We start from the raw sequence: 27,445 nt of genomic DNA on the forward strand, positions 1-27,445 counted from the left end.
AGAAAGTGAAGAGTAGGAGGATGATAGGTAGGTTTTGAGATGAGGTCATTGGGAGGATAGTTCCCTTGATAATAACAGAGTAGTTAGAAAGACAATAAGGTTTGGGGAAAAAAACAATGGGTTCTGGTTAGTACTGTTTTAATTTACATTGTTTTACTAGCTGTGTATGTTATTCTTTTGTATAGCCTTAGACTTTTCAAAATGCCATTATACCCACTGTTTCATTTTAACCTTAGACTTGTCAGGGATGCAGAAAGTTAAGAGGCAAAATGGAAAAACTCCACAATGTAGGACATAGTGATAATCATCATGTTATTAACTTTATATCTTCCCTAGCAAAGTAGATTGCACTTAGTAAGCATTTATTTAATGATAAGTTTTATTAAAAGAATGAGTGAGTGAATAGATCCTATCTTCCTAAGATTTATCTTAACATACACTCATGTAAATTCCATATTAAAATATGTTTCTCCCTTTCAACCCTTATCCTCAATGGATCAGATCTGAGGTATTGAGGACCTTAACAAGTAGTTGATTTTGAAAGTAGTAAGAGTTGTATCTAATTACTTAACTGTTAATACTTTAAAAAAAATTTTTATTTTTTTTTTTATTTTGGAGGCAATGGGGGTTAAGTGACTTGCCCAGAGTCACACAGTTAGTAAGTGTCTGAGGCCAAATTAGAACTCAGGTCCTCCAGTGCTCTATCCACTGCACCACCTAGCTGCCCCTGTTAATACTTTTACAGAAATAATTTCAATGACTCTCTGGGAAAATATACTCATCCAAGTGCTATCATCATCTCTTTTTCCTTCTACTTTTCCTATAGCAACTTGATTGCTATATTTAGTATTCTGTAGCCAGACCATAACCCTCACTCACTCTGTGGTGACATTATTCTGCTGATAACATCAACCAGTGACAATCAGCTAGAATTCAGCTCTTATCTTAACAGACTACTCAGATGTCAGATATTTTTCTAACAGAACTATTTTTCTAATGTTACATTAAATCTATGATGCAAAAGCTGTATCAACAGGTTACAAGAGGAAATAAACAAAAAGAGATTGATGAAAGAACTACTGACCTTGAAAGGGGTCATACTGACCCGGTATTAATGGATAGCCCATTCCAACATGTGTGTGATGATGAGTATGAAGATGACGTTGACTAAAAGGGGAGTGACGATCTCGTTCTCTCTCTGCTTCCCGCTCACGTTCAGCTACAGCCTTTTCTATAGGCTACCATGAGAAAGTGAGAGAAGGAAAAAAGATGACATGGTATTTTTCTAAAAACTTGTCATATAGCAATGGTACAAAAACTTTTGCTCCTGTTAATGTTTATACATAATAAAGTAGATAGATGCAGACTTAAAGATTATTCCTTGAAGACAAAAAAATGCCACTAATTTTGTTTACTGTATGTCTTTCCTTATCATTCTAATGACTATACTTACATGCAATTACAACATGGTCTATCATTCAACAAGTCAAAATGGGTAAAATTACTTATGAGTGGCCCTTAAACAACCAAATATCAACCTTGTTTTACATATTATAAAAAAATGAAGATAAGGAAACAAATAATTTTTACAAATTTATACCGTGGAAATTTTCAGGAAACACAGACTAATATTTAAGAATACTCTCTAACCTCTCATCCTATGTAGCATAAATGTTTATTCAAGACATAATTAACAGAACTCACAGAAAGTAGAAAATTGCAGGAATCTATCCCCATTCATCTGCAGTTACTAAATTATATAACAGCATCTAACTGGATTCTACCAGAGTTCACTTCCACCCTTACATTTGAAAATGAAGGTAGTTTTTAAAAAAAAAAACTGGTTTTGGGTCAAGTTTTCTGATTATACTCATGCTTTCTTTAAAATTGGCATTAACTTATATAAAATCATAAGGACACCAGCTATATTATATTTAACTACCTATGCGACCTTATGAAAATCACTTCACTTACCTGAACCTCAGTTTCCTCATCTGTAAATAAGAGGTTGGCCTAGATGGCCTTTTAGGTCATTTTCAGTTCTAAATCTATGGTCCTATGTATCTTGGTGCTAAAATAAATAAAGGCAGTTTCAGTTTAAGATAGTTGCTAAGTTAAGTCTATCAAGGAAACGCCTACAAAGCCCAGCAACTTGCTTTCAGATTTCCGTGTGTGTGTGTGTGTGTGTGTGTGTGTGTGTGTGTGTGTGTGTGTGTACACATGAAGGCATGTTTTTGGAAGTCAGGCTTCTAAACTGGGCTCTATGAATTTCAGTTTTCACATGAAAACCTTAACCTAGTTTTTTGTGTTTTTTTTAATAAAATGAAATCCTGCTATGGTACATGTCTTTCCCCCTCCTAATGTGAAAAAGCATTTTCATTTGGAACAAAGCATTCTTTATGTATTAGTATAAAAAAAAAATCTTGAATTCAGAGTTGGGCTCCACAACCATTCATATTCTGAAACTCTTTTCTACTTTGTCCTCTTTTCCCCCAAAACATAGCATTCTAAAATAACAACAAAAGGCAGCTTACAGCAGGGGACTTGCTGCGGTACTGGTTGGCATGCTGCTGAAGCAAATCCAGTGCTTTAGATTCAGTGGCTGTTTTCGTGCTGATGCTAGGGCTGGTATTGACTTTTTCCGCCTCTTCTCTCCCTGACATCTTCCCATAAACAGGATAATGAAATCCTGGAGAGAGATAGGCCCCTGCAGGTAAACAACAAATGCCACATCAAGTTACTGGCTGCCTTTTTATTCTCCTTTTGAACATTTGAGTTACACTGATTTGGGATGCAGTTAGAAATTATTGTATAGGGGTTACATTAAAAATGGGACATATCTTCATTTACTTATATCTCAATTTTTCCCCCCATTAATTCATACTGATGAATGGAGGTTATAAATAGAGCTCAGTTTATAGTCATTTCATACATTTATGTGTTCTCTTAAGTGAAAGGAATAGTAACTATAATAGTTCTGACAGTAAGTGCTTAGAAAATTTTTATAGGCAATAAAATATCTGTCAGTCCAACAGTAATAGCAGACTGTCAGAGACTACGGAAACTAGAGCTGGGAACTCTGACAGTTCATAAAAAGAATATCTTGTATTGAATCAGTTTCATCTGTGAAAGTATAATATGAAATCAAGAAAAATAAGTGTCATTTAAGAAGTTCCTAATTTATCCTAAAATTTTAAAAGGTAATAGTGGAACAGAACTTTCACACATACAGTTAAACATGAAAATCTTTTCTCTTAGGATAGAATTCACTTACCAGGATAGCTGTGCATTAGGACAGGAGAGACAGCCCTGTATGCAGGATGATTGGGATCATACATCTGTGGATAAGGATAAGCATGTAAATACTGTATGTATGACTGATGTTGACTCATTGGAGAGGAGACAGCCACTCTGGCCCCTCGTGAGTCCTTCCAGTTTACAGGAGTCTTTCGATCATCATTTTTTATCTTGTTCTCTTCCAGTGATTGAGAATCAGGATGCTTGGCTTCTTTCGGTTCCTCTTTGATACTTGTTAATGACACAGGAAGACCAGGTATCATACTCTCTTTATTAGGTGTTTTCCTTGGGCTATCCTCTTTTAACTTTTTTTCTCTGTCAAGTTCTTCTGACTTCTGCTGATCAAGGTATTTAGACTGGTATACATAATGGTGCCATGTCCTTGAATCCGGATCCTGACAAAGAAAACACAGGGATTTCTAAAGTTAGTTTCAGAAAGGTTCATCAAAATGTTATTGCTCATGTTTCAGCACACCATGTGTTTTCTTTTTACCATATACATTTCATATATCTAAGCTAGTAACAGTAAATGTAGCTACCATTGTGAATATTAGCATCATAAAACTCAATGGTTTCTTATTTCATTTCTTTATTATCTTACTGGAACTGAGATTGAATATACCAATGTCCCTATTAATGTAGAGCTTCATAGTTCAGTATATGCTAAAATCCTAATTATAACAAGATTTCAAACTACCACAAATATCTTTCCAGTCAAAAAACCTAACATATATAACAAAAAGTTATTTGCTATCTTGTGAAAATAATGTTTTTAGCTTTTATAACAAAAGTGAAGCATCTTATAAGAAAGAATTTCTAAACAGCATTTTTCAACCAAACACTAGTAATGCAAATAATCAGTATATATGGTCAAGAAAGTCCTTGAGGAAATCTTAAGGAAGAACATTAAATTCCAACTAAAGTTGAATCTATATTCAATAGGGGAGGAAACTGATGTGATAAAAAGTTAGCTGTTCTCATTCAGTGAAGACCATTTCTAAAGCTCCTTGGGATTAATTTTAAAAAAATCCATAGTACAAAAAAGAACCTTACCACCACCAAATTCAACTCATTGTACAATGAGTAAAATAAGGCCTAGACTTGTAAAGTTACACAGCTAGTCAGTGGAAGACAGAAGACCAAGAAATCAGGTTCCCCTCTTCCCCACCCTCCCACCTCTGCCCCCTATTCCACCATACTGATGGCAAAGACCTGAAAAAATAAGAGCACATTAATCACAGGGCTTCCTTAATAAGCTGACGTGAATGAAAATGCTTTGGTTATTCATATACAATTCCACAACATATGCTTATTTAAGTGAAGTTTCATGACCATTTTTCAAATTTTAGTGAATTTGTTTTCAGGGATGCTCAATAATTTGGCCTTGAGAAAATCTGAAAGGGTCAGTCAGACAGACTTCTCTATCCATTTTAGCTTTAGTGAACTTGATTATACAGTAATACACAGAATATTTTAAATATCACAAAAATAAAAAAGTTGGGGTCCAGGTCCCAAACAGCAGAAATTACATAGTTGAACCCCTGTATGATCTTAAAACAGGAAATATCCTTGAAAGGAAAGGATATACAGGGGCAAAGTCTACCAATTCCTGGTAAATGGTAGTGGAAATTGCAAAATTTAAAAGATCAAACATTTGGCCATCTAGTACAAGTCCCTCGTTTTACAAATGAGAAAAATGAGACTCAAGAAGACTAAATGGCTGAAGAATTACTGAGCTGTACTAGAATCCAGGTCTCAAGTCCCATACCAATGCTGTAGAAGAAAATTTATTATCAGGCGAATCATAAATTTCTTTTAAATTGAAAGGACTTCAAAGATGCTCCAATAAAATACACGATAAAATGTTAATATACTTTTTATAGAACTAAAAGGACTTCAGAGATTCATTTAATATATATATATATATGCATATATATATGTATATATGATATTAAAACATTTAAAAACGCTTTTTAAGGAGAAAATTAAGGAGGGGAAATCCTTAGTGTTTATAGAACAAAATGCATAATCAGATTAAGCCTAGGAATGTACAATTCTCAGATTGCTCTCTATGTCTAGGGCCATCTTACTTGTTTAAATCTTGTGGTTGGGTCTACACCTGTCTGCTTCATGGTATCCATGACAGATTTCATTTCTACAGCCTCCTTAATAAGCTGGTGATTTTCCATCTGCTTAGCTTTGAAGCTGTCGGACTGAAGCTGCTGCTGGTGATTGGACAGAATCTGTGATTTACCTGTCTCCTCAGTTTTATTAGGCAATGCTGGCCCAAGTTTAGTATTGTTTTTGTTAGGCTCTGGAGTAGTAGGAGCTTTAGAGATGGTGGCAGATGGCATATTTTTCTGTTTACTTGGGTCCTCCTTGCCCAGTTCTTTCAAAGGGAGTTCATTTTTTCTCTCACAGTCTCTTCCAGTTTGAGCTATTTTCTGTTCTGCCAACCTCTGGTCCTCATAATATTTCTCATACTGCTGTCTGTAAGCAGGATTAGTAGCTATTAAGGACTTCTGGTCCATATAGAGGCCATAGGCATACTGTCCATAATAAAGTGATTGGGCAAGTGCAGGATGTCTTTGAGTTATTACCGACTGATGTTGAAGTGGTAAATTAGAATTGTTTTCCATTTTCTTAGAATCTAATGGCTCTGCCTTGTCTTTTCTTTCCATTTCTTCTTCAGACTCCTTTTTGATCTTCATTCCCTGTGTGTAACTACTGTTCCCAGCTCCAGGGGTGCTGACTTGGCCTGAGTGCATATAACTTGGAGAATAATAAGTATCGTAGCCATGGTAATAGGGAGAATGGGACTCTTTTACTTGGGATGATTGTGCTGTAGCTGAAGAATGCCCTTTTACAACACCGTCCTTACTCGAAATAATATCTGAAGGTGAACTGGCCTTTGACCTCATGCCCTCTGACCTGCTGTCAGAACCACCATCATCAGCAGCATCTGATATATCAGAATAAGCAGGGCTATTTGTTTTAGTAGCTGAACTTTCTGCCCCATTTTGTGTCAACACATGCAATGGTGGCATAGGAGACTGTCCATTCACCAAAGGGTTACATTCCATTCTGGAAGCACTGCCTATAGAAGGGCTGGGTGCATTGTCTGTGAAAGTGTAAACCTTATCAGCTTCAGCTTTAATACTTGCCATCCTGCTCTCTTGAGATTCTGACAGACCATTAGCTAGCACTTCATTCTTGCTGAGATGGTCCTTTAAAAAATGTCCAGATAAATCTTTCCCAGACCCCTTTGTGTCCTCAAGCTTTCCTAGCTTCACATCCATTTTAGGGCTTCCTGACTCTTTGCTTTCTTTATCTTTTGCCTTTCTCTTTTCCTTTTTCTTTTTGTCTTTGAGTGATGTGAGAGCTGGGTTTATAGTGCTTGGCTCTCCCATAACTGTGGGCTTTGGTTGAATAGGTTTTAAAGGAGGACTCTTTGGTGTAGCCTGAACAACAGTGGTTGTGAGTGAGGGTAATCCTGATATTGACCCTGTAGTGGTAGTTGTAAAGGCTGCAGTAGGAATAGCTATCAATTGGGGAGGAGTAGGAGCTGGAGCAGGAGCAATAGGTCTGGCAGTTTTAAGTTTTGAAAGGTTTTTGTCCACTTTGCAACTGTTAGCTTTTTTGCTCTTATCTTTATCTCCTGAATTTTTCTTGTCTATTAATCCCTCTGCTTCCAATTTGGGCATTTCAGTAGCCAAACTGCCATCTGTTACTGAGCAACTATCCAATGTGGCTGACATATTAGAGATCACTGGAAGGTTACTGAGTTCATTGTTAAGGCCTTTCTTTTTGCCAGAATTCTTGCCAGCTTTAGAACTGATAATTGAACTTGGACCATTATTAATCAATTCTTTTTTGCCCTTGGGTGTCCCAGGGGTGTTTACAGAGCTAGGGGATGTTGGTGCTTTTAGTGGATCGAATGTTGATATATTTGTGCTTGGCTCATTGAATTGAGAAGCCATGGTACTCAACGCTTCCTCACAATCTGAAATTTTGTCCTCGTTCTCAGGCTCAAATTCCAGTTTGCTTTCTGGATCTAAGTGTGCATGAGCCTGGTGGTACCGCAGTCCATTAATGTGCTTGTACTTTTTGTTACAGTTTGGGTGTGGGCAATCAATTAATACTGGAGAAGAGCAACCTTGGTCCAAAAAAGTAGTCTCTGGTTTCCCCTGAGGGGTGGTTGGAGTGCTTCTAGAATTAGTACGAACACGCTTTCCAGACTTATTGTCCTCTGAACTGGAGTTCAAATCCAGTTCCATTGGAGGCTTATTTTTTCTCTTATTGGTTGAAGAGGGACTGGCTTTGACATCTTCAATAGCACAGTTTGGAGGTGTCCTGCGTCCACTTGAGTTAAGGTTACCCCTCCTCCCTTTTCCATTAGCACCACCTCTGTTCTTGTTCTGTAGCCCTCTAGCTTCTGCAAAGCTAGCATCATTTCCTGGTACAGTTGCTGCAGACCTTGCTCGCTTCCCTCTTCCTCGACCTCCTCTCATTTCCAGATCACTTGTTGGTGACTCACAAAACCTAGGCAAGCGAAAGCAACAAAAGTGAAAATTAGGTAACACAAAGAAGGTACCTGTTGTACTCCAGTCATCAACAGTATTTGAATCACAAGGGCAGCCCATTTCTTCCACTGGTAATTTCACCAGGTGGGATAGAGTCTGCCATCAAAGACTTTTTTTTAAGAAAACTAAGTAAAAACATCTAAAGTGACATCAAATTCAACTTAAATCTGCATAAAATGGAAAAGCATTAAATAACGTGGAAATAAGGTGCAGAGAAATCTCAACAGCTATGTTTTTAACTTGTGTGCAGAATTGTTAATTTCTCTTCCTGCTTTCAAAATAATATTAATTTGCATAGTTTCCATTTAGGAAGGAAAGGGAAAAAGGAAAAAAGAGTATTTAAATAAACTGTTTCCAGTTACCTTGGGGGTGCCCAATCATGCTTTGTGCAATCCAGCAGTGTGCCCACGTAGGTCTTATTCCTCCATGTGACATTTACCACTAAGACACCTGTAGTTGGGGGAGGAACGTAGAATTATCACAGTTGGTACAAAACTCCTGTTTTCATTTTTAATTGATTTTTATGAACACAGTGCTATTCTCATTTTCTTTTAACAGGCCACTCTTTCTCATTTTTGGTTTCAATGATCTTAAAACCCACAGGAAATTATCTGTGTGTGTGTGTGTGTGTGTATGAATGAATAAGACAGAATATGTGAGAGTGTAATCATATCTCTCTGCAGACAGAAGGTAATCATTTTTGCCATGTCCTGCTATAAAACGGCAACACTCACCTCTTAATTTTTCTATTACATTTAATTGCTTTCTTTTGGCAGTCAGCCAACATAAACTGAGTGCCAGTTACCAGTGTTTAAATCAGAAGACTGAAAGTAATGTTTTTTTTTCTCTCAAATCAATAAAATAAAATATTTTATTCCTCCCTGCCACTAAAAGTATGGGAAAGTAGCCACCCAGAATAGGTCCAAAAGCATTCAATTATCAATGTTCTCTTTCAACAAAGTGCTGTTTATTAACAGACTTTCTCTGAGATAACAATGAATCCAAACTGAGGTGAGTCCAAATCAGTATTTGGTTCTGTTTTACATAAAGTTGTCCTAAAATAGTACTCAATAAAAATAAATAAATAAATTTAAAAAGAAAAGATCAAAACAGCTTTACTTTCAGAATTATTCCTGGTAGAATCAATCTCAGAATGTCTGTCACAAAGGATTTAAAAAAAAAAATAAAAATACCCCACCCCAAGTCTCTCCCCGTGCCATTTCCTATGAACTATTCTGTTTTCACCAACTCTGCCTTACAGATGATTTAATTTAGTGCTGCATCTGTGAACTGCTAAATTTGACTGCTTGCCAAATGTTACTGGGAAGCATAAAATACATGATGCACTTTTCATTTCTCCTCTAAATTTACTGAACAAAAAAAAATTACATTCTCTAGCCTACCCTAAAAGCACCCAATATTTGAGCTAGCAGATAAAATTCTTATTCTCACAGAATAAAAGCATTTTTTTAAGTGTTTAAGTATCCATTGCTTTCTATAGATAGCTTCCACTTCCTCTTGGAAACAAACATTGGGGCATTATTAAAACCTTATTCTGTTTGGTACTTAACAGTGTTAAATCTGTGATTTCTCATCTGTTCTAGATAGCAGCATCAAGGTAACCTAAGCTTACAAACCAGGTCATCACATAACTAGAGGAGAGATTTCTTAAAAAAAAAAAAATTATCAAAGTAGAATTGAAAATTGTTTCCCATAAGAATTGTATTGCTATTACTTAGGGGACAGCTGAATTCTATTCACTCTAGCAAGTCTAGCAGACAAAATGATAATAAAAAACAAGCCTTTCTTCAATGACGGTTGAGGCAACTGCATTTCCCTTAGGAAATAAAAGATCCGACAATATTAAATTAATATTGAGATCTGAATCGACAATTGAGTATTTAGTAAGAATTTGCACAGTGTAATCTAGTTGAGGGAAACGATATTTTATCATTTTAAGATCTCCACACACACATATTTCCTTTCTAGGGAAAAAAAAAGGTTAAAGAAACCGAAGGGGAAGATTGATTTGTTTTTCACATTGTCTCCTCTAGGGCACTGTATGTGATGTCAAAGACCTTTCCAGCTGCTTAAAATTCTTTAGCATGCCAGCTATATTTACTGCTGAAGAATACATCTGCATCGCCAGAGGGTTACTGCATTTTAGCTTTAGATGCAATAAGCTGAGTCACCGAGTTCCAGAGGCCCCAGTGTAGTACAAATGTATAATTAAAAATGCTTGAAAGGAAACATGAAAGAAACAATAAATGCTCCATTCTTGAAGTAATAAAATTAAAAACAGGAAAAGTCTGCACAAACACTTAACATTTGCCTGCGCCAAAAGGCTTTTGTTACTGGTTTCTCCCTATGGGTTTCACGTTTCCAGCAAAAAAAAAAAAAAAAGGTTTGGGATTGGTTCTCTCTTTCTGGGAACACTAGTATCTGATTGGCTGGATTGAGCACTGCAGTAGAAACCTCAAAAAGCAAGAGCCTCAGATAAATGAGCTTTAAAAAGGGAGGGGTGAAAGAATGTAATACACCAGAGGACTGAGCATGCAAAAGGGTGAGACAGAGTGAGAAGGAAGAATATAGAAATAGAAACGGTTTTTATCGAGGAGGAATAATCCCAACAATGAGAGAGGGTTGCCTAATGCTTCCTGAGTCAGTAAATCAAACACTGGTTTGTTTTCAATAACAAAGACTGTCAGTGAGATGAAAGGTTATTGTCTGCTAAACTGTGTTGTGTTTATACACTAAGACCATGCCACCGAGCTTTTCAAGATAACATTTAAACCTATTCAGGACTGTAAGAACAGAATGTGTTGTAGCAAAACAGGATAAAGAGGAGTTTGGGGGCTGAGAGGGAGGCAAATGAATTCCAAAACAAGTAGTAAATCATAGTTTATCTGTGGCTGTGTTTGAAGCGACAATAGCTGGACTGAAGATGAAATCACCATAGTAAACCATTCAAATCTCTCCGTGCTATTTTTAGGAGCCAAACATAAGCAAATGCCCTCCAAAAGAATAAACAAATGAACGTTTTATTTTTAGAATTTTTAAAAAATTTAAAAAAATAAATCATGTATGCAAATAAAGCTCAATTCCAATTTCAAAAAGACCAAGACTCAGCTCTTGTTTTCTAGAAGTCATGTTATTTCTTGGGGTACTTTTTTTATTTTAACAGTAGCTATCCACAATGGTTAATTAACCATTTCCTTCTGCTTGCTTTTATTTTTCGTTGTGTACATGACAATTGAGAATACTGCACAATATATATGTGTGCTTAAAATTCATGTAAATAAAAACATATACAGATGTACACGTTCAAGTTCCTAGAGTGGAAGTAAATAACTCAAGTTTTCTCACATAAATTCTACCGTGTTATGTTATTAGGTAGGAAGACTTATGTCCAAATAACATGGGTCACAGAAAGTCAAATAATTATGTTGCAGCATGTTTTGGTTCAGAGAGGGAAAATGGATTATCATGTCACTGAAGGGCTGAAGTCTTGTAATATCTTGTAACCTACAGACATTCAAAATAACCTTTAAAAAATGAAAATGTTCAAATTATACAAACTGCAAAGAAAATATCTTTCCTAGACAGGCCATTTCCCATTAGCTAAGATGTAACCCTAATACTTATCACAGTGCTTGGCACATAGTAAGTGCTTAATAAATTCTCTTTCATTTACTGCATTCAACAATGAAATATTAAACTGTTAAAACTAGAAAACATAGGGTATGTGGAGGAAAGAAGGTCCTGCATAAATGTAAACAGCAAGGATGGTGAAAATGTTTGCTTTCCTCTTATATATGGCTTTATAGTGTTACTTTATTTTCTTAACTACAGGGGAAAATTTACTGCTAAATAGTTATTTTTTAAAAGAACACAAACAGTATAATGGTAAATCAGACTTAGGAATATGAAGAAAGATAAGGCCCCAGCTGAAGAACAGGACCTCACAATAAGAAGAGATATCATACAATACAAAAAATTCTCAGTGGCAGTATCAATCAGATGAATAGGTATTAACATCTTTTGAAGATGAAGGCAACTGATATTTTAGTAATTATACTATAACTGGGATTTTTAACCTGGGGATCAATTAACTTTTTTTTTTTAATTTGATAACTACATTTAAATATAATTAATTTTCTTTGGAATCTTTTGTATTTTATTTTATGCATTTAAAAAACTACTCTGAGAAGGGGTCCACATAAGCTTAACTAAACTGTCAAAGGAGTCCAGGACACACACACACACTCACACACACACACACACACACACACACACACACACACACACACACACCCCATTAAGAATCCCTGCTACGGAGGAAAGTAGAATTATTCATTGTAGATTAGAATACTACTTTGTTGTTCAGTTGTTTCAGTTGTGCCTCGCTCTTTGTGACCCCATTTGTGTTTTTCTTGGCAAAGTTACTGGAGTGGTTTACCATTTTCTTCTCCAGCTCATTTTACAGATGAAGAACTGAGGCAAACAGGGTTAAGTGACTTGCCCAGGGTCACACAGCTAGTAAGTGTCTGAGGGCATATTTGAACTCAGGAAGATAAGCCTTCCTGATTCCAAGTCCACTGCTGTATCAACTGTACCACCTAGTTGCTCAAAATAGTACTTACGCTTACATTTTAAAATTTCCACATAAAAATGGCACATTACTTCATTTTCTTTCATGCTCCAGCTCTGACAGTTTCTATCAGTTTTTGGAAATTAAATTAAGAGAAAGCTCATCACCATGGTTTGGGCTACCAAGTAATGAAGATTTTTGTATACAACAATTCATAATCAACTATCTCCTCAAGTGTGGAGAAATTACAATTGCTGTCAGCCAGTGACTACCTACACTGATGAAATCTTGGCTCCTTAAAGTATTTTTTTAAATTTTTTTTTATTATGTACTTAACTATATATATATATATGTATATATATATACACATATATATGTATATATATGTATATATATACAAATATACAAAGAACAAGAAAGAGGGATTATATTTATAATACTCTGAAAAATTTATCACACTATTTTTTGCAACACAGAGGCCATTAAAATTGAAATACCCCCACAATTAACGTGGAGTCAGTTTCATCTATATTTCTATTTTTAAAAGAAGAAATATACTTTTGCAATTATAGTACCTAAATGGGCATTTTAAAAGGGTGGTAAAGTGTTTCATGGCAAATCTGGGTAATAAAACATAAGATTCAAAAGTTTTAAAAGATGGAAAAAATTTAATGTGCCTTAAAGCCTTAAATTATAGCACTATTTCAAACTATAAGTATAAACTGGCAAGAATGCTTGAACAGATAAGACAGAGATGCCTGTTAACTAATAACAGGTTGTTCTTAACTGACATTTTCTGTTTTCAAAAGTTATTCACTATTCAGATGAGTACTATAAAGAAAGCAACTAGATTACTGGAAGCACCTTTGTGGAACAGAATATATTCACCACCTCTGCATCACTGCAGGGCTGAGTACAAAGAAGCTCTTCAACAAATAACAGGTTGAATAAAAGATTCTTCTCTTTTTATATTATTAACAGTGGATTTGGAAGCAGCAGACCTGTGCTTGTATCCTTGCTCCACTGCATACTTGCTGTGTGATTTTGGGCTAGTCAGAAAACTCTCTCAGCCTCAGTTTCTTCACTTGCAAAACAGAAATACTAATACTTGTATTAATCTGCTTTGTCAACCTTTGTAAACATTAAGGTGAGAGAGATAGGGAGTCAGAGACAGAGAAGGTGTGGGAATAAGGAGCTGATGGCCACCAGGGCTTTCTCCCACTTTGTGTAGGATCTGGGAGATATCCCAACCAGATACGTTCAGTTCCCTCTTTAAGCCTTTCCAGAATATCCTTTCTATTAGCCAGTCTGGTTCTTTACCACAGCCCGGGAACCATCAAATTCTTCCTTATGTTCCTTTTTCCATTAGAAGCTGAAAAATGAAACTGGGCTGCTTACTTTTGGTACTAACTTCTCTAGCCCAAAAGCAAGCTTGTGCTGCCCTATTCTGTAATAAAATAGTTTCCACCTAGAAGTCATGGGATCAGAAGATCATAGATTTAGAGTTGTAAGGGAATTTCAAGGTCATCAATTACCACCTTTTTATTTTACCGATGAAGAAAGTGAGGCCTAGAGAGGTTAAATGACTTTCCCAGGATTAGACAGCTAGTAAGTGTCTAAGGTAGGATCTGAATCCAGGTTTTTCTGACCTCAAGTCTCAACTCAATTCCCATCTTTCCCAAGAAGCCTTTCCCACTCCTACTTATTCTTAATGCTTTCCCTCTGAGACCACCTCTAATTTATCCCAAATATATCTTGTGCGTACATAGTTGTTTGCATGTTGTATCCTCCGTTTTTAGATTGCGAGCTCTTGTTTTTTAACCTTTCTTTGTCTCACCAGTACTTGGCACATTGCCTGGCATTTAGCAGGTGTAAGTACCAACTATATATACAAGGTACTAACTCTCAAAACAGCTTATGGTCAGAACTATGTTTTCAAAAATAAGAACAATGTTTTTTGAAGTCTCCACTTCTGGTTATTTTTTCTTTTCAATAACGGCAGTCAATTCTTTTAACAAAGATGCTCAATATTACCGTGGTATCATTAAATACTTACTAAACACTGGTTACATGGCAGTGCACTAGTTTTCAGTTAAAAGTGGTCTTTGTCTTCAAAGACTTCACCATTGATTACAATGACAAAACAAAAACAGATTAAATGTTAACAAATGTACAATTCTAAGTAGCCATGTATAAGTATTTTCTTTGCAGATCATTTATTCCTTGTAAGCATTTTGTTAACTTTAAATCATTGTAAAGCTATTATTATTGTTATAATTATCTATAATCATACCAGAAAACTTCAATTACATGTAAAGACAAAAATAAAATGATTTTGGAATCACCCTTTTTTTTTTGTACCATCTCTTTCTTCTCTCCATTAGCAACAGATAATTAAGAATTTATTTTATAATGCCTAATATATCTTATACAATAGCCTAGCTTCTGTATCTGTATCTCCAGTGCTTAGCACAGTGCTTGGCATATAATAACCACTTAATAATCCTTTTTCATGTATTCATTTATTAATATACACTGGGGATAAAGAGCCTCTTTTTACATTGAGCAACCCCCTCAGTTTCATTTCATCAAGCCTGTAGCAAGTGCAGAGAACTGGTTTTGCTCCAGAGACAGTAAGTGAAACCTAGAGAAATAAGTAGCCAACATAATTCAGAGGGAGACCTCTGAAAAGCAGTCCAGGGGTAATGAATAATACTTCCCAAAAGCTTTATTTACTATTTTGTTGTTGTTGATGATGACTGTTCCTGTTACATAATAAATTACAAAACAGAATTTTAGAACTAGAAAGAGCTTGACTCAAAACATTAGAAAGAACACTGGGCTCAGGAATTAGGACACTTGGATTCTAGTCACAATTTCACCATTACTCACTGTATAATTTTGGACAAATTGCTTTATTTCTTTGGGTCTCTGTAAATTAAGGGGTTGGACCAGAATTAGGAGTGGTTAACCTGGGGTCCATAAGCTTTTTTTTTTCCTTTGTCTTCTGATAAATTAATAAAATTGGTTTCCTTTGTAATTCTAAGCATTTTAATCTATGCACTTAAAAACATTATTATGAGACGGGATTCCAAGGGCTTCACTAGGCTGCCAAAGGAGTCCATAACACACACAAAAAGGTTGGGCATTCCTGGACTAGTCGAGGTATTTTCCAGTTCTAACATTCTATGCCTCTGAAATGGTATCCTTAAATATGTAACTTCAGCCTCTCATTTTACAAGTGAAAAAACCTTGGCCCAGAGTAGTGAAGTGATTTCTCCAAGACCACACAACTAATTACTTACAGAATAATCACTAGGTTTCTACCCCTTCCCCTTTCTCCCTTCCCCTTTTCACATATACTGCCTTGAGTTAGCAAAATTAGAAACCACCTAAAAACAAGCAAACATGAATTTGATCCTTCAAAAGAGTCTTAATGGTGAAATAAATTCATTTAGTTGCTTTTCAGTTGTGCCTGACTCTTTGTGACCCCATTTGGAGTTTTCTTAGCAAAGATACTGAAGTGGTTTACCATTTCCCTCTCCAGTCTATTTTACAAAAGCAACAGGGTTAAGTGATTTGCCCAGGGTCACACAGCCAGTAAGTGTCTGAGTCCAGATTTGAAGTCAGGGTCTTCCTGACTCCAGGCCCCACAATCTATCCACTGCACCACCTAGTTGTCCTGACAAAATAAATGCTGGTTTCAAATATAAACCAAGGCACAGTAGAATAAAGTAGCCCTGATAACAAAGAACAAAAATAAGGCAGATAGCTTTTGAATGACAAAGGACCTTTCTGATAAAATTTTAAAACCTAATTTACTCCAATTAAAAAAAATGGGGCCTAGAGTAGATCATCTCTAACGTTTCTTAAAGTACTCAATTCTATTGCGCTATAATCCTTGATGCTATAATATTTTGAGAATTATGGGTCTTCACTTAAAAAATAAACCTTGCATCAAACATGGCTCCAAAGAACAAATATGATAAAACACTGCCACTCCTTTGAAGAAATATGAGGTTCAAACGAATGGAATATTGAACTTTTTTATTTTGTTGAAGTACTGATTTTTTTTTTTCTCTTTTTTGCTTTTTAGTGCAACTGGGGTTAAGTGACTTGTCCAGGGTCACACAGCTAGTTAGTGTTAAGTGTCTGAGGTTGGATTTGAACTCAGGTCCTGACTCCAAAGCCAGAGCTTGATCCACTGTACCATCTAGCTGCCCCCGATGAGTTCTGATGCTGTTTTTCTCTTCTTCCTCTTTTTATATCTTTCTTTAAATATGTTTTGTTGTTGTTTATACATGATAGCTTTCTGGGAGGGGGAAGAGTAATAAAAGTAATAACTATGTTATTATTAATAATAAAAATATCAATGACATATTTTAGTAACATCAATAATTACTACTGTTAATAATATATTCACATATATGATCTTATTTAGACTTCAAAACTACCTTATGCCATAGTGGATAGAGTCCTGAATGTGGAGCAGAAAGACGTGGCTTTGAATCCTGCCCCCAATACATATTAACTGTATGGCCATGCATAAATTACTTCATTTCTCAGCTTCTTCATCTATAGAATGGGAAGACTAATTCCCATAATACCTTTCTCACAGAATTGTTACGAAGCTCAAGTGGCATAATATAAATATCTTCATAAACCTTAAAGTACTATCTAGAGGTCAACAATTATCATTTTTGTGAGTCAGTCAAGGCAGATAATTATTTTTGAGTTGCTCAAGATTTTATAGTTGAATTAGTGCTAAAGTCTGCACTAGAATCAGAATTTCCTAATGGAAAGGGTTCACCTAGCTGGGTAATGTCTAGAACCCACTACTCCTGACTCCCAGCCCCTGTGCCTCTTACATGACTCTCTTTCACCTATATAAAGCCAAATTGGATTGATAATTCTTCCCGGATCTCTTGTAATCCTCAATCTCAAGTGCATTTGCACAGCCATATCCTATGCCTGAAAATTTCTTCTTCTATATCTCCATTTGTTGAGAGCCATCTCTTCCTTCAGCCCAGCTAGAGTGCTAACCCCATAGAACAATTTCTCAAAATTTCTAAGAGCAGGGATTCTTAATCTGGGAGCCTTGAAAATTTTTTTTTGCTTTTTAATATCTTGGTAACAGTATTTAATATAATTGGTCTCCTCTGTGATACTATGTTTTTTATTCTATACATTTAAAGACATTATCTAAGAAAGAGGTCAATAGGCTTCACTAGATTGCCAAAGGGGTTTGTGACAACACAAAAAAAGGTTAAGAAGTCCTCTATTAGAACATTTGTACCTTTTATCATACACCTTTGTATAAATATCACATCATCAGTTTGAATTTTAAGCTCCTTGAAGGCAGGGGTGTTCTCATTTTTTATCTTTGTATCCTTAATACCTGGCATTTAGTAGATATTTAATAAATACTGAATTGATCAATTGCCTCCCTAATAATATAAAGCCACACACAAACTGAGCAAGCAACATAACCTTTCTGTTTGCACTTGACTTATTAAATAAGACAGTTCTTTACAGATGGTTTCTGTTCTGAAGATGCTATTAAGTCTGGTATGTAAATTATTCATTTCTGGTGTTTATGAGAGAAACTTCTCCAAGAACTGGGCAAATGCCTAATTTCTCAGTGGGGTGATCTAACCCAGTTTGTCTGTTGTTGGCAGTCTTAAAGCACCTCGTCTCATTCTTGTGAATGACTCCTTTGCAAGTACTGCAATGGTGTGTGTAAAACAAAAAATAATATTTTTGAATTCTTATTCAGATCACCACATCTAGATATGCATGACATTTGCTCATGCAAAAAACCAAAAACCAAACAAAACATAAATTTCACTCTAAACAGTACTGTCATGTAATTATTTTTGTTGGTTTAGGTTTTCCATATTTTTCATTTGAAATATTTTAGTTACAACAAAAATGGCACAGTGTCATAGAGTTTCATGAATGTGTAGTAATGTGTATTTATCTTAGTTTTCAGTATTACAAATTAAACAATGATTCTAGAATCAGACACTGTTTGGCATACTCTAAGTCACTGTCATTCATATAACAGGCTCATAAAGGTTTGCTGTAAAATTTCACACTTGTAATTTTAAAGGCCAGTTGACATATCTGTTTTTTATCATAAAAAAACAAACAAACCTTAAAGCTTCTATCTACAGATCTTTTTTTTTTCCCAAACAGGCAGGTTTATCACAATCTAGACATTTTTTTCAATTTGTAATTAAATAGCCTACTAAATACTGCTAGTTGAAAAATTAAAATTCCACATTACTTACATTAAACTTACACATAGCAACTACAAATATTCTTTTCCCCTTCCCATTCTTTTTCCTCTTCCTTCTCCTCTTTCTTGCCTCCCTCCATCCCATCATTCCACCCTCCAATGCTAGGTTGAATGTTTGGGGAGTCCCTTTAATCACTTCCTGTAATCAAAACCATCTGGAACATAGACCTGTGATTAGTCACCCTCCACATTGGGCTTTATCTGAACAAATAATGTGCAGGATTGGAGCTCAGAAGACAGGGCAGCACTAACAATGGAAAAGTGTAATGAAACACTTCATGCTTTAGTATCCTGCTCTAGGCTCACATAAACTTGAGACACATTACTCTAGTATATTAGTATTCAAAAGCAAAGTTTAACATTAAAGATGAAAAGACCAAAGGAGTAAAACCTGCCAGTCAGATCTCCCTAGTCAGTGGTAGGAATAGGTTGGCATTATTACTTTTCTTCTACTAATTTTACCACCTCTAACAGTTCAACATTTCTAATACCATTACATATTATTTTCAGTAAGTTATTGAGCAGGGTTAGTTTACTGACTGTTGTTGGGGAGCGTAAATAGTGGGAAAACGAAAGCTTAATTCAAATGAATGTGCTTCACAAAGAGCAGAAAGTAAACAACATATGTTGAAAAGCTGCTCTTTGTATTTAAAAAAGAGGTGGGGGTTTATTTAATGCCACTCTGACAGTTTTTTTTGCAAATGTCATGTGATCATCTGGAATGCAGTTTATTTGACTCTTAGAAAACAAAAACGAAAAACCTAAGGGATTTCTCACAAAATATACTAAAGAGGCACTGAAAAATTAAACTGAAGAAACTGTGTCTCCAGAAGTCTACTACACAAAAGAACACACAGGCATTTCCATCACTGTCACCTCTCCTTCCCCCTTTCACCCCCCACCCTCCAGCCTTTGTTCTGAAGCCTGATGAACTGTATTGATTTGGGAAAATCATTGAGCTCCTTGGAAAACCAGACCCTGGCTTATTCACCACCATTTATTTCTTTCTCATGAAGACAGCTGGTCAATATTCAGTTGACTGGCCAACAAAAAGAAGCTCTAGCTGCTTTTCTTTTTCTTGCTACCCTAGTAACATTATCCTTTTTCATCTCTGGTAGAAAATATAATGCAATGTTAAAGAAGCATTGTTAAAAGGGTGATGATTTTGGATAACAACATCACTTGCAAAGAAATACCAAAGCCAACATAAGCAAGTCACATATATTGGTTACTTATATTTGCTGTAAATTTATAATACACTATTAAACACTAAACAAAAGTTTCCTATGTATTCCCTCAGTGGCAGGGGCTAAAGCAGAAATAATTGGATGGGGAAAGAAATGACTAACAAACATATTGAATGACAATCTGACGTTTAGAAATTTTTTTGTCAAAAAAAAATCATAGCAACAAAGGTTATTTTCTTTTCAGTTATAGTGATCTAAAATCTTTGTTCCTGGAAGTTTAGGGCTAGTTTTAGAAAAATGCTTCAGTAAGACTTTAAGTAATTATTAACTAAAGTCAACTGTCATACATACATACATACATATATACACACACATACGTATATGTATATATATATGCACACATATACACACAATACAATAGGTTAAACTTTTTTTTTAAAGTCTCTTCTAGTTCTAGCAACCCACTCTAACAGTGTGGTGTACTGAATAAAGAGTAGCACTGGAGTCAGGAATACCTGAATTCAAGCCCTATCTCTGACATGCTTGCTGTGGGATCCTGGGGAAGCCACTTCTCCCCTGTGGGCCCCAGGTAACCCTCTAACTCTTTAAGTTGCAGAAGAGCATTAGCAGATGTAGTTTTGAAATTAAAGACCCAGAGAAGAGAGAAGCTATATGGATATGTTAAGTATGTACACATGTGCATTATATGTGTATTATGTATGTATGAAGTAGAGTTAAGGAGGGAGTACATTCTCACCACTGGGGGCAGATAGCTCAAAGACACAGAGTCCAGAGATGGGATGCATGTAACTAGGCTGAATCACAGACATAAAGATATAAAAGACATAAAATCAGATTATAAACAGTAAATTTATGCTGAGGTAGGTGACCAGAATTTCCATTATAGGTTAAAATAAAGTATATAGGATATTTCACAATCTGGCCTCCTCTCTTACCTGGTAATTTGTCTTTAAAATGTACAGCATGAGCAACACCCACCCACACGCACGCATGCACACACACACGCATGCCCCTACATAATAAAAAATTAACACATTACCAAAAGTGATAATTCTTTTCTTTCAAGAGAGCACACCTAGATTTTATATTCCTGGAAATCTATAGGTGATATGAGGGGGCAGAAGAAATCCAGTTGATTATAACTGGAAAATATCTGCTATTCACTCTTTCCTTGAAATTGATAATACCAGAGAGAATTAGTTCTACCTACAAGTTCCTGCACTAAGTTAAAAAAGAATAAAAAACAAAAAACAACTCAGTGTGATTAGTTGAACCAAACAAATTTCAGATAAACCAATGAAAAACACCAGAAAATCAGCATTACAACTCTGAACCAATCAACAAGCATTATTAAATGTCTACTATGCCCCATGTAGGTGCTTGAACTTTAAGTACAAATGTTAGAAACTACCTTGTACATGGCTGGTTTTATTTCTCTTTGTCTATATATGCTTTTCCCTGTCACTGTTTTTATCTTTTCTCTGTCTCAAATATTTACTTTTAACCTTTGAGCTTTTACTCCCTTTGATCACATCTACTATGTACCAGACACTGGGCAGGAAAATAAAAATAAAAATGAAATAATACCTCCCTCTAGGAGCTTACATTCTATCTGAGGAGACATGATCATCAGTAAATATATACAGAAGAGCTACCTGATACTTTTTTTTGAGTGTATGAGGACATTTTAGCTTCTATTAGCTTCTAAAACAATGAGGAAAAGCTTCATGTATAAGGTGGTGCTCAACCTGAACCTTGAAGCAAACTACTATTGCTAATAAACAAGATGGTACACTTTAACCATGGAAGACAGCCAATGCAAAGGCACAGAGATGAGAGATACAATATGAGGAACAGTAAGGAAGTCAATTTGGCTTGAATATAGAATGTATAAATGAAACTAACATATAGTAAGACTGAAGAGCTAGGCTGGGAACAACTTGTGAACGATCAATTCCAAACAGAAAGAGGAGTTCATATATCATCTCAGAGGCAAAAGGGAGCCATTGAAATTTACTGAGCAGGGGAGCGACTTGATCAACTTCAGGAAATTCACTTTGGCAGTTAGATGGAGGCCAGATTTACGTTTGGAGACATTAGTAGTCAATTGCAATATAATTCAGGTGAGAGGTGATATATTTGAATATACCAGAAAACACAGAGTAAGCTCTCACACTGGGAATGAGATATTTAGCTTAAGGGAGAGATGCGGGGAGAGAGAGTGAGAGTGAGAGAGAGACAGAGACAGAAAGAGATAGAGAAAATATACATTTCCTGAAGTCTTTAGTGAAGAAAGCTAGAAATCAAGGACATGTCAGAACACTAGTTCTGAAGAAGTTTGAGGGGCTGACATGGTTTGGGGGTGCTGGGACCCCAAGAAAGCCAAGGCAGAGTTGTCTGGAACAAACTCACATACTCAAGCCTTCTCTGTCAAGTGGCAAAGTTTATTATAATGCTTTAGCATCACTGGGCAAAGGTCCTTAGGGAACCTGCAAGCTAGTGAGGATGTTGCTGCAGCTTATATGGAAAAGGGACAAGGAAAAGGAATGCCAGGAATGCTGATTAGGGAATCTAGGGGTCCAGGTGTCTTTTGGAGATAAGAATGACTGGAAAATGCAGGGAGTCTGCAGAGGTAACTTTGTTGATACCAGACAGTGAGGTAGTTGTCAGAGGCATGGACCTTGGGGATCTAGAGCAACAGACAGTCCTTGGCCAGCCAGGGACAAAAATCCTTGGGCCAGGCACCCCTGTGTCTATTTTGATAAGAGAATGTGTTCTGCAACAAGAGAAAATTTTCCTCACAGGGCAGGGGCCTACTGAGAAATTAGGAGGCTTCCAGAGATATGATCTTAGGGCTAGGTCCAAGCACTCCATCAGTTCTCCTAGCTATCTGCTACTTCCTAAAATCTTTTTCTTTTTTGGGGGGGTATCTCCCTGAAGGGGGCCTGGAACCATATGTGTAAGTGTCCTCTCAATGTCAAAAGCAAAAAGGTTTCTCCTCTCCCAAGCTCTCATCCCAACTCTGCTTTTCACACAGTCTTACAGCATAGAGTAATCACTCTCTACCAATAAGGAATCTTATACAAGTGCAATAGGCTTGAACACCGAGTTGCATACAAATAAAGGAATCCAGCTGATTGTTAAAGGGTCTATTTCTGAAAATGTCATGTGGAAATGATATAGCTATATGAAAATTTTGTAACTTTGCTAACCTACCACTGATTTTTCAAGACAAAAGATGAGATGAGGCAGAACTAGGTGGCACTTTGACTTAGAGTTAGAAGACCTGAGTTCCATTTTTGCTTAAGACACTTCCTACCTGTATGACCCTGAGCAAATCTCTTAACCTTTAATTCTTAGTTCCCCCATCTGTAAAATGTGGATAATAGCATTTACCTCAAAGGTTTGTTGTGAGGATCAAATGATAAAACATATGTAAAGTACTTTGCAAATCTTAAAGCATTATGTAAAAGCTAGCTATTTACTACCACTACTACTATGACTACTGTTATTATTAACATAAAAATGTCACTGTCCTATAGAATGATGTGGTTGATGTCCCTTATACTATGGAAAATTTATGGGATGGGTGGAGGATACCAATCCCTACATATACTCTCAAACTCAAATGGCACTTCAGCCATTGAACAAATATGGGACTTTGAATTCATATGTCACCCTTACTTTCTCAAGAAAGCTTTACTTTAAAGTTAGGCTGCCTTTAGCTAGTTGCTTCTCTATTCAAACTGTCCCAAACCCCCAGTTTTTAACTTAAGAAATAAATAAAGAGAAAAGCATAGTAGCATGGTATAGTAGAAAATCTACAATAAGAAAATATGGAATTCTACTGTTACCACTCTAGTCACTCTGTCCCCCTGATCTTTGGACCTCACTCAAGTCAGTTCTAAAATGAGGAGGTTGCCTCCTGAGATAGAGTTGATAAAGACACAGAATCATACACATTTTCAGACACTAGCAAAGTGAAAATTAGTTTATGCATATTTATTGCAAAAATGTCGCTATTCTTTTTTACTTTCAATTGGGGAAGGACTTAGGAGGAGAAAGGATGTTAACAATAGAATTGTCGGAAAAAGAAAAAAGAGCTAATTGAAGAAGTTTAAAACTGCCTAGAAGTAGGGTGAAAGGAAACAAAGACAAACAAGAATAAGCTTTGAAAGTTACATGTTACTTAAAAGGAAAAGCAGTATTCTAATTTGTACATGGAAACATCCATTTTCTTTAGTATTTGGGTTCTATTTCTAAAAAGAATTTAAAAGAAAATAAAATGAAGAGGGAGTAGACCATCTAAGGTCACTCTCCAGCTCTGAATGAATGAATGAATGAATGAGTGAATGAATGAATCAAGCCCTTATTAAGCAATTACTATGTGCCAGACACTGTGTTAAGCACTGGAGATACAAATATAAAAGAGAGACAGGTGTTGTATCTAAGGAACTTACATTGTAATAGATAGAGGGACAATACATATAAGGGTGTTGTCTGGGGAAGTCCCAGAAATGGTGAAAGGCACCAAAGTAAGAAGTAGGAGAAGGGTGGGAAAGAATGAAAGACAGGAATATGGGAGTGAAGCATGGTCCATTGGCTGAGTTGGGCTAGATATGGTGAGCTCTCATCAATTAGGTAGGTCCTAGGTCCTATGATCTTAAAAATACTCATTCTTAAGAAAAATAGTGAATGTTATCCTCCAAATGAGAGAGAAAAGCCTGGGGAGCGATAAATGCTAGGAATTTTAAAAGTCATTTAACAGATATCTAACAAACAAGCCCAGGGTTGCTGTGAGGACAAAATAAGATAATATTTATTTGTAAAGCACCTGACACATAATAGTCACTATATAAATGCTAGTTATTCCTTAATAAATTCTCAAAAACCATCTATTTAATAACATAATCTAGAATTTTACTAGAAATTGAAGTCAAGCTAACCAACCAAAGTATTAAAAAAGTCACCATCCTGCTTTTCTTGAAATCAGGGCAAAATTTTCCCAATTTTACAGCATCTCTCCTATTCTCCATAGCAATTCCAAAATGGTACTGGATTTGGTATCAGAGAAGCTGGCAGTGAATCCCAGCTGTGCTACTGAATGAACTTGGACCTCAGTTTCCTAAAGCTGTAAAATAAGAGTATTGGATTGTCCATCTCTAAGGATAATAATAGTGCTAACAATAATAAATTATAGCTAACATTTAAATAGAGCCTACTGTGTGCCAGGCACTATGCTAAGTGTTGCATGTGGTATGTGGTTTACTTAGGCTTGATGACTAACTCACTGAAGACCCATAGGTATTGTCACTATCTCCTTGCTTCAATTCCAAGTTTTTAATTTTTTTTTATCTTTCTATATCATCAGTTCTTGGAATAAAAGAAGCTGCTTCTTCCTTAGTCCATCCAGCACCACTTTCTGTCAGAATATCCTCATAGCTCCAAATGTTAGTGATCATCATTCTTTCCTTTCTTCTTTGTGTCACACTCTTTCATCCTCTAACCTCCTGATATGAGTGAACTGGACTTTTTCCTAGACTTTTCCATATTCTTTTCCTTCTTTGTTTTCTGTTTAACATGCTACTAACATTTTAAAATTTTTATTTGACTTTTTTAATAACAAAAATCTATTTTCTCTCCCTCCAACCTCCTCAACCAATGGAAAAAAAGTATGTGGTATGTGTGTGTGCCTGTGTATATATGTATACATATTTACACAAATGAACATAAAGACACATATGCACATATGCATACAAATATATATGAGAAACTATTTTTCTATTATATTATAACCAATTATTAAATTGGGATCCAGGCTTTTCTCCTCTGTTTCTTGATTGAGACCCAGCTCCTGTGGAAGGTCAGCGTCTGAGAGACATGGCTGACTGAGATTACTCCTTAACCTTCAGGGAACATGCTGTTTGATTGTGGGCCAGACCCCACAACTACAAGACCTTACTTCTGATTAGAGTGAAAACAGAATACAGTCTAGGCTATTTCTTATCCCAATGGAAATGAGACCCTGTCCTTATACTCTGCCATTAGAGTTTAGGGTGACCCAGTTCATGAAGGAGAAAACCAACCAGAGTGGTTTGGATGGAGATGGATTCCCCTGTCCAGAATGCTGGAGGAGATTGAGTCTCATAATCAAGCCATATTCTCAGCAAGAAAAGCTGAAGACTCCTAGCCCACCTCCCCATTAAATGTCCACCAGTTGATTTTCCCTTGTTAGGGGAATTCCCTTTTACAAAAGTATTTTGGTTTTGTCTTTGGTTATCATAAGAAATGACTGACCATCTATTTATTAATTATTAGTTAGCCTAATTAATAAACTGATTATTAATTACCCAGAAACTCTGTCTCTGGGTTTTTCTTTCATCACACATATATGCCTGTGTATAAAAGCAAAACAAATTTCCACACTGGTCCTATTCAAATATTATTTATCTTAGTATGCATCCTAAGTCCATCAACTTTCTATCAGGTAGTATATTTAATCATCAGTACTCTGGAATCATGGTAGGTCACTATACTGATCAGAGTTCTTAAATCTTTTAAATTAATTTTTAAAAATATAATGTTGTTATTGTATACATTATTTTGGCTTTTCTCACTTAATTTTGTATAAGTTAGTAATAGTCTTCTAAGATTTCTCTGAAATTTCCTGCATAGATTTTTGCCTAGTTATGTTTCCCTTCTAATTGTAACTACATTAGTTTGTATAAAAACTTTAACATTTTATGTAATTTATGTAATGTAATCTATGTCCATTTTATCTTCTGTCTCTTTCAATCTCTAGCTAAGTCATGAAGTGTTCCCCAATCTATAGATAGTGAAAATTATTTTTTTCCTTGATCCTTTAGTATGCTTATGAGGTCACCCTTTAACTTTAAGTCTTGTGTCATTCTGGAGCTTATCTAGGTATATGCTGTTGGATATTGCTTTAGACTTAGTTTCTGCCAGATTACTTTCCATTTAACCAGAAGTTTTTGTCAAACAGTGAATTTTTAGACCAATGCTGGGATTTTAGGTTTATCAAACATGAGGCTATGGTTCTCATTTCTTTTATATGTTGTGTACTAATTTATTCCACTGAAAAACCTCTCTATTTCTTAACCAATAGTTAATTGTTTTGAGGATTACTGCTTTGTAGTATAGTTTGAGATCTGGTACTGCTAGGTGGGTAGCCTAGGGTGATAAAGCCAGCTCACACTGGCTCACAAGAGCTGATTGTTAAAATTTTCCCTATAAGCATTTATACCTCAGAAATCAGTGAATGTTACATATCAAGCCTGGATTTATTGTTTTGTTGATTGCCTAAACTTAAGAAAAGTAAGGGAGAAAAAGTAATGCAGATTAAGCTTAAAGTGTGTCACACATTTCTGGAGAGCTGGTTGTTAAATATTTACCATCTTACTATTTTGCTAGGCTCTCTTTCTTCTGGCTTTTCTCATTTCTTTTA

At 35.8% G+C, this 27,445-nt stretch overlaps 1 protein-coding gene across 5 annotated transcripts in view; it reads right to left on the bottom strand.

The window, feature by feature from the left end:
- ZNF608 (zinc finger protein 608) overlaps window positions 1-27,445 on the bottom strand; it is a 198,876-nt gene that overhangs the window by 3,351 nt on the left and 168,080 nt on the right. For 3 of the 5 annotated variants that reach the window (XM_027869153.1, XM_027869150.1, XM_027869149.1), the window contains 5 exons: window positions 8,243-8,330; window positions 5,388-7,839; window positions 3,275-3,692; window positions 2,535-2,707; window positions 1,085-1,238 (listed from right to left, as the gene is read on the bottom strand). In XM_027869153.1, coding sequence (XP_027724954.1) covers window positions 1,085-1,238; window positions 2,535-2,707; window positions 3,275-3,692; window positions 5,388-7,839; window positions 8,243-8,330 — 3,285 coding nt within the window. Of the gene's footprint in view, window positions 1-1,084; window positions 1,239-2,534; window positions 2,708-3,274; window positions 3,693-5,387; window positions 7,840-8,242; window positions 8,331-27,445 lie in introns of those variants that run through there. The other 2 variants (XM_027869151.1, XM_027869152.1) reach the window with 2 other exon arrangements.

Source organism: Vombatus ursinus, unplaced genomic scaffold, assembly GCF_900497805.2.
Source record: "Vombatus ursinus unplaced genomic scaffold, bare-nosed wombat genome assembly UNPS02014792.1, whole genome shotgun sequence".
Lineage (NCBI taxonomy): Eukaryota > Metazoa > Chordata > Mammalia > Diprotodontia > Vombatidae > Vombatus > Vombatus ursinus.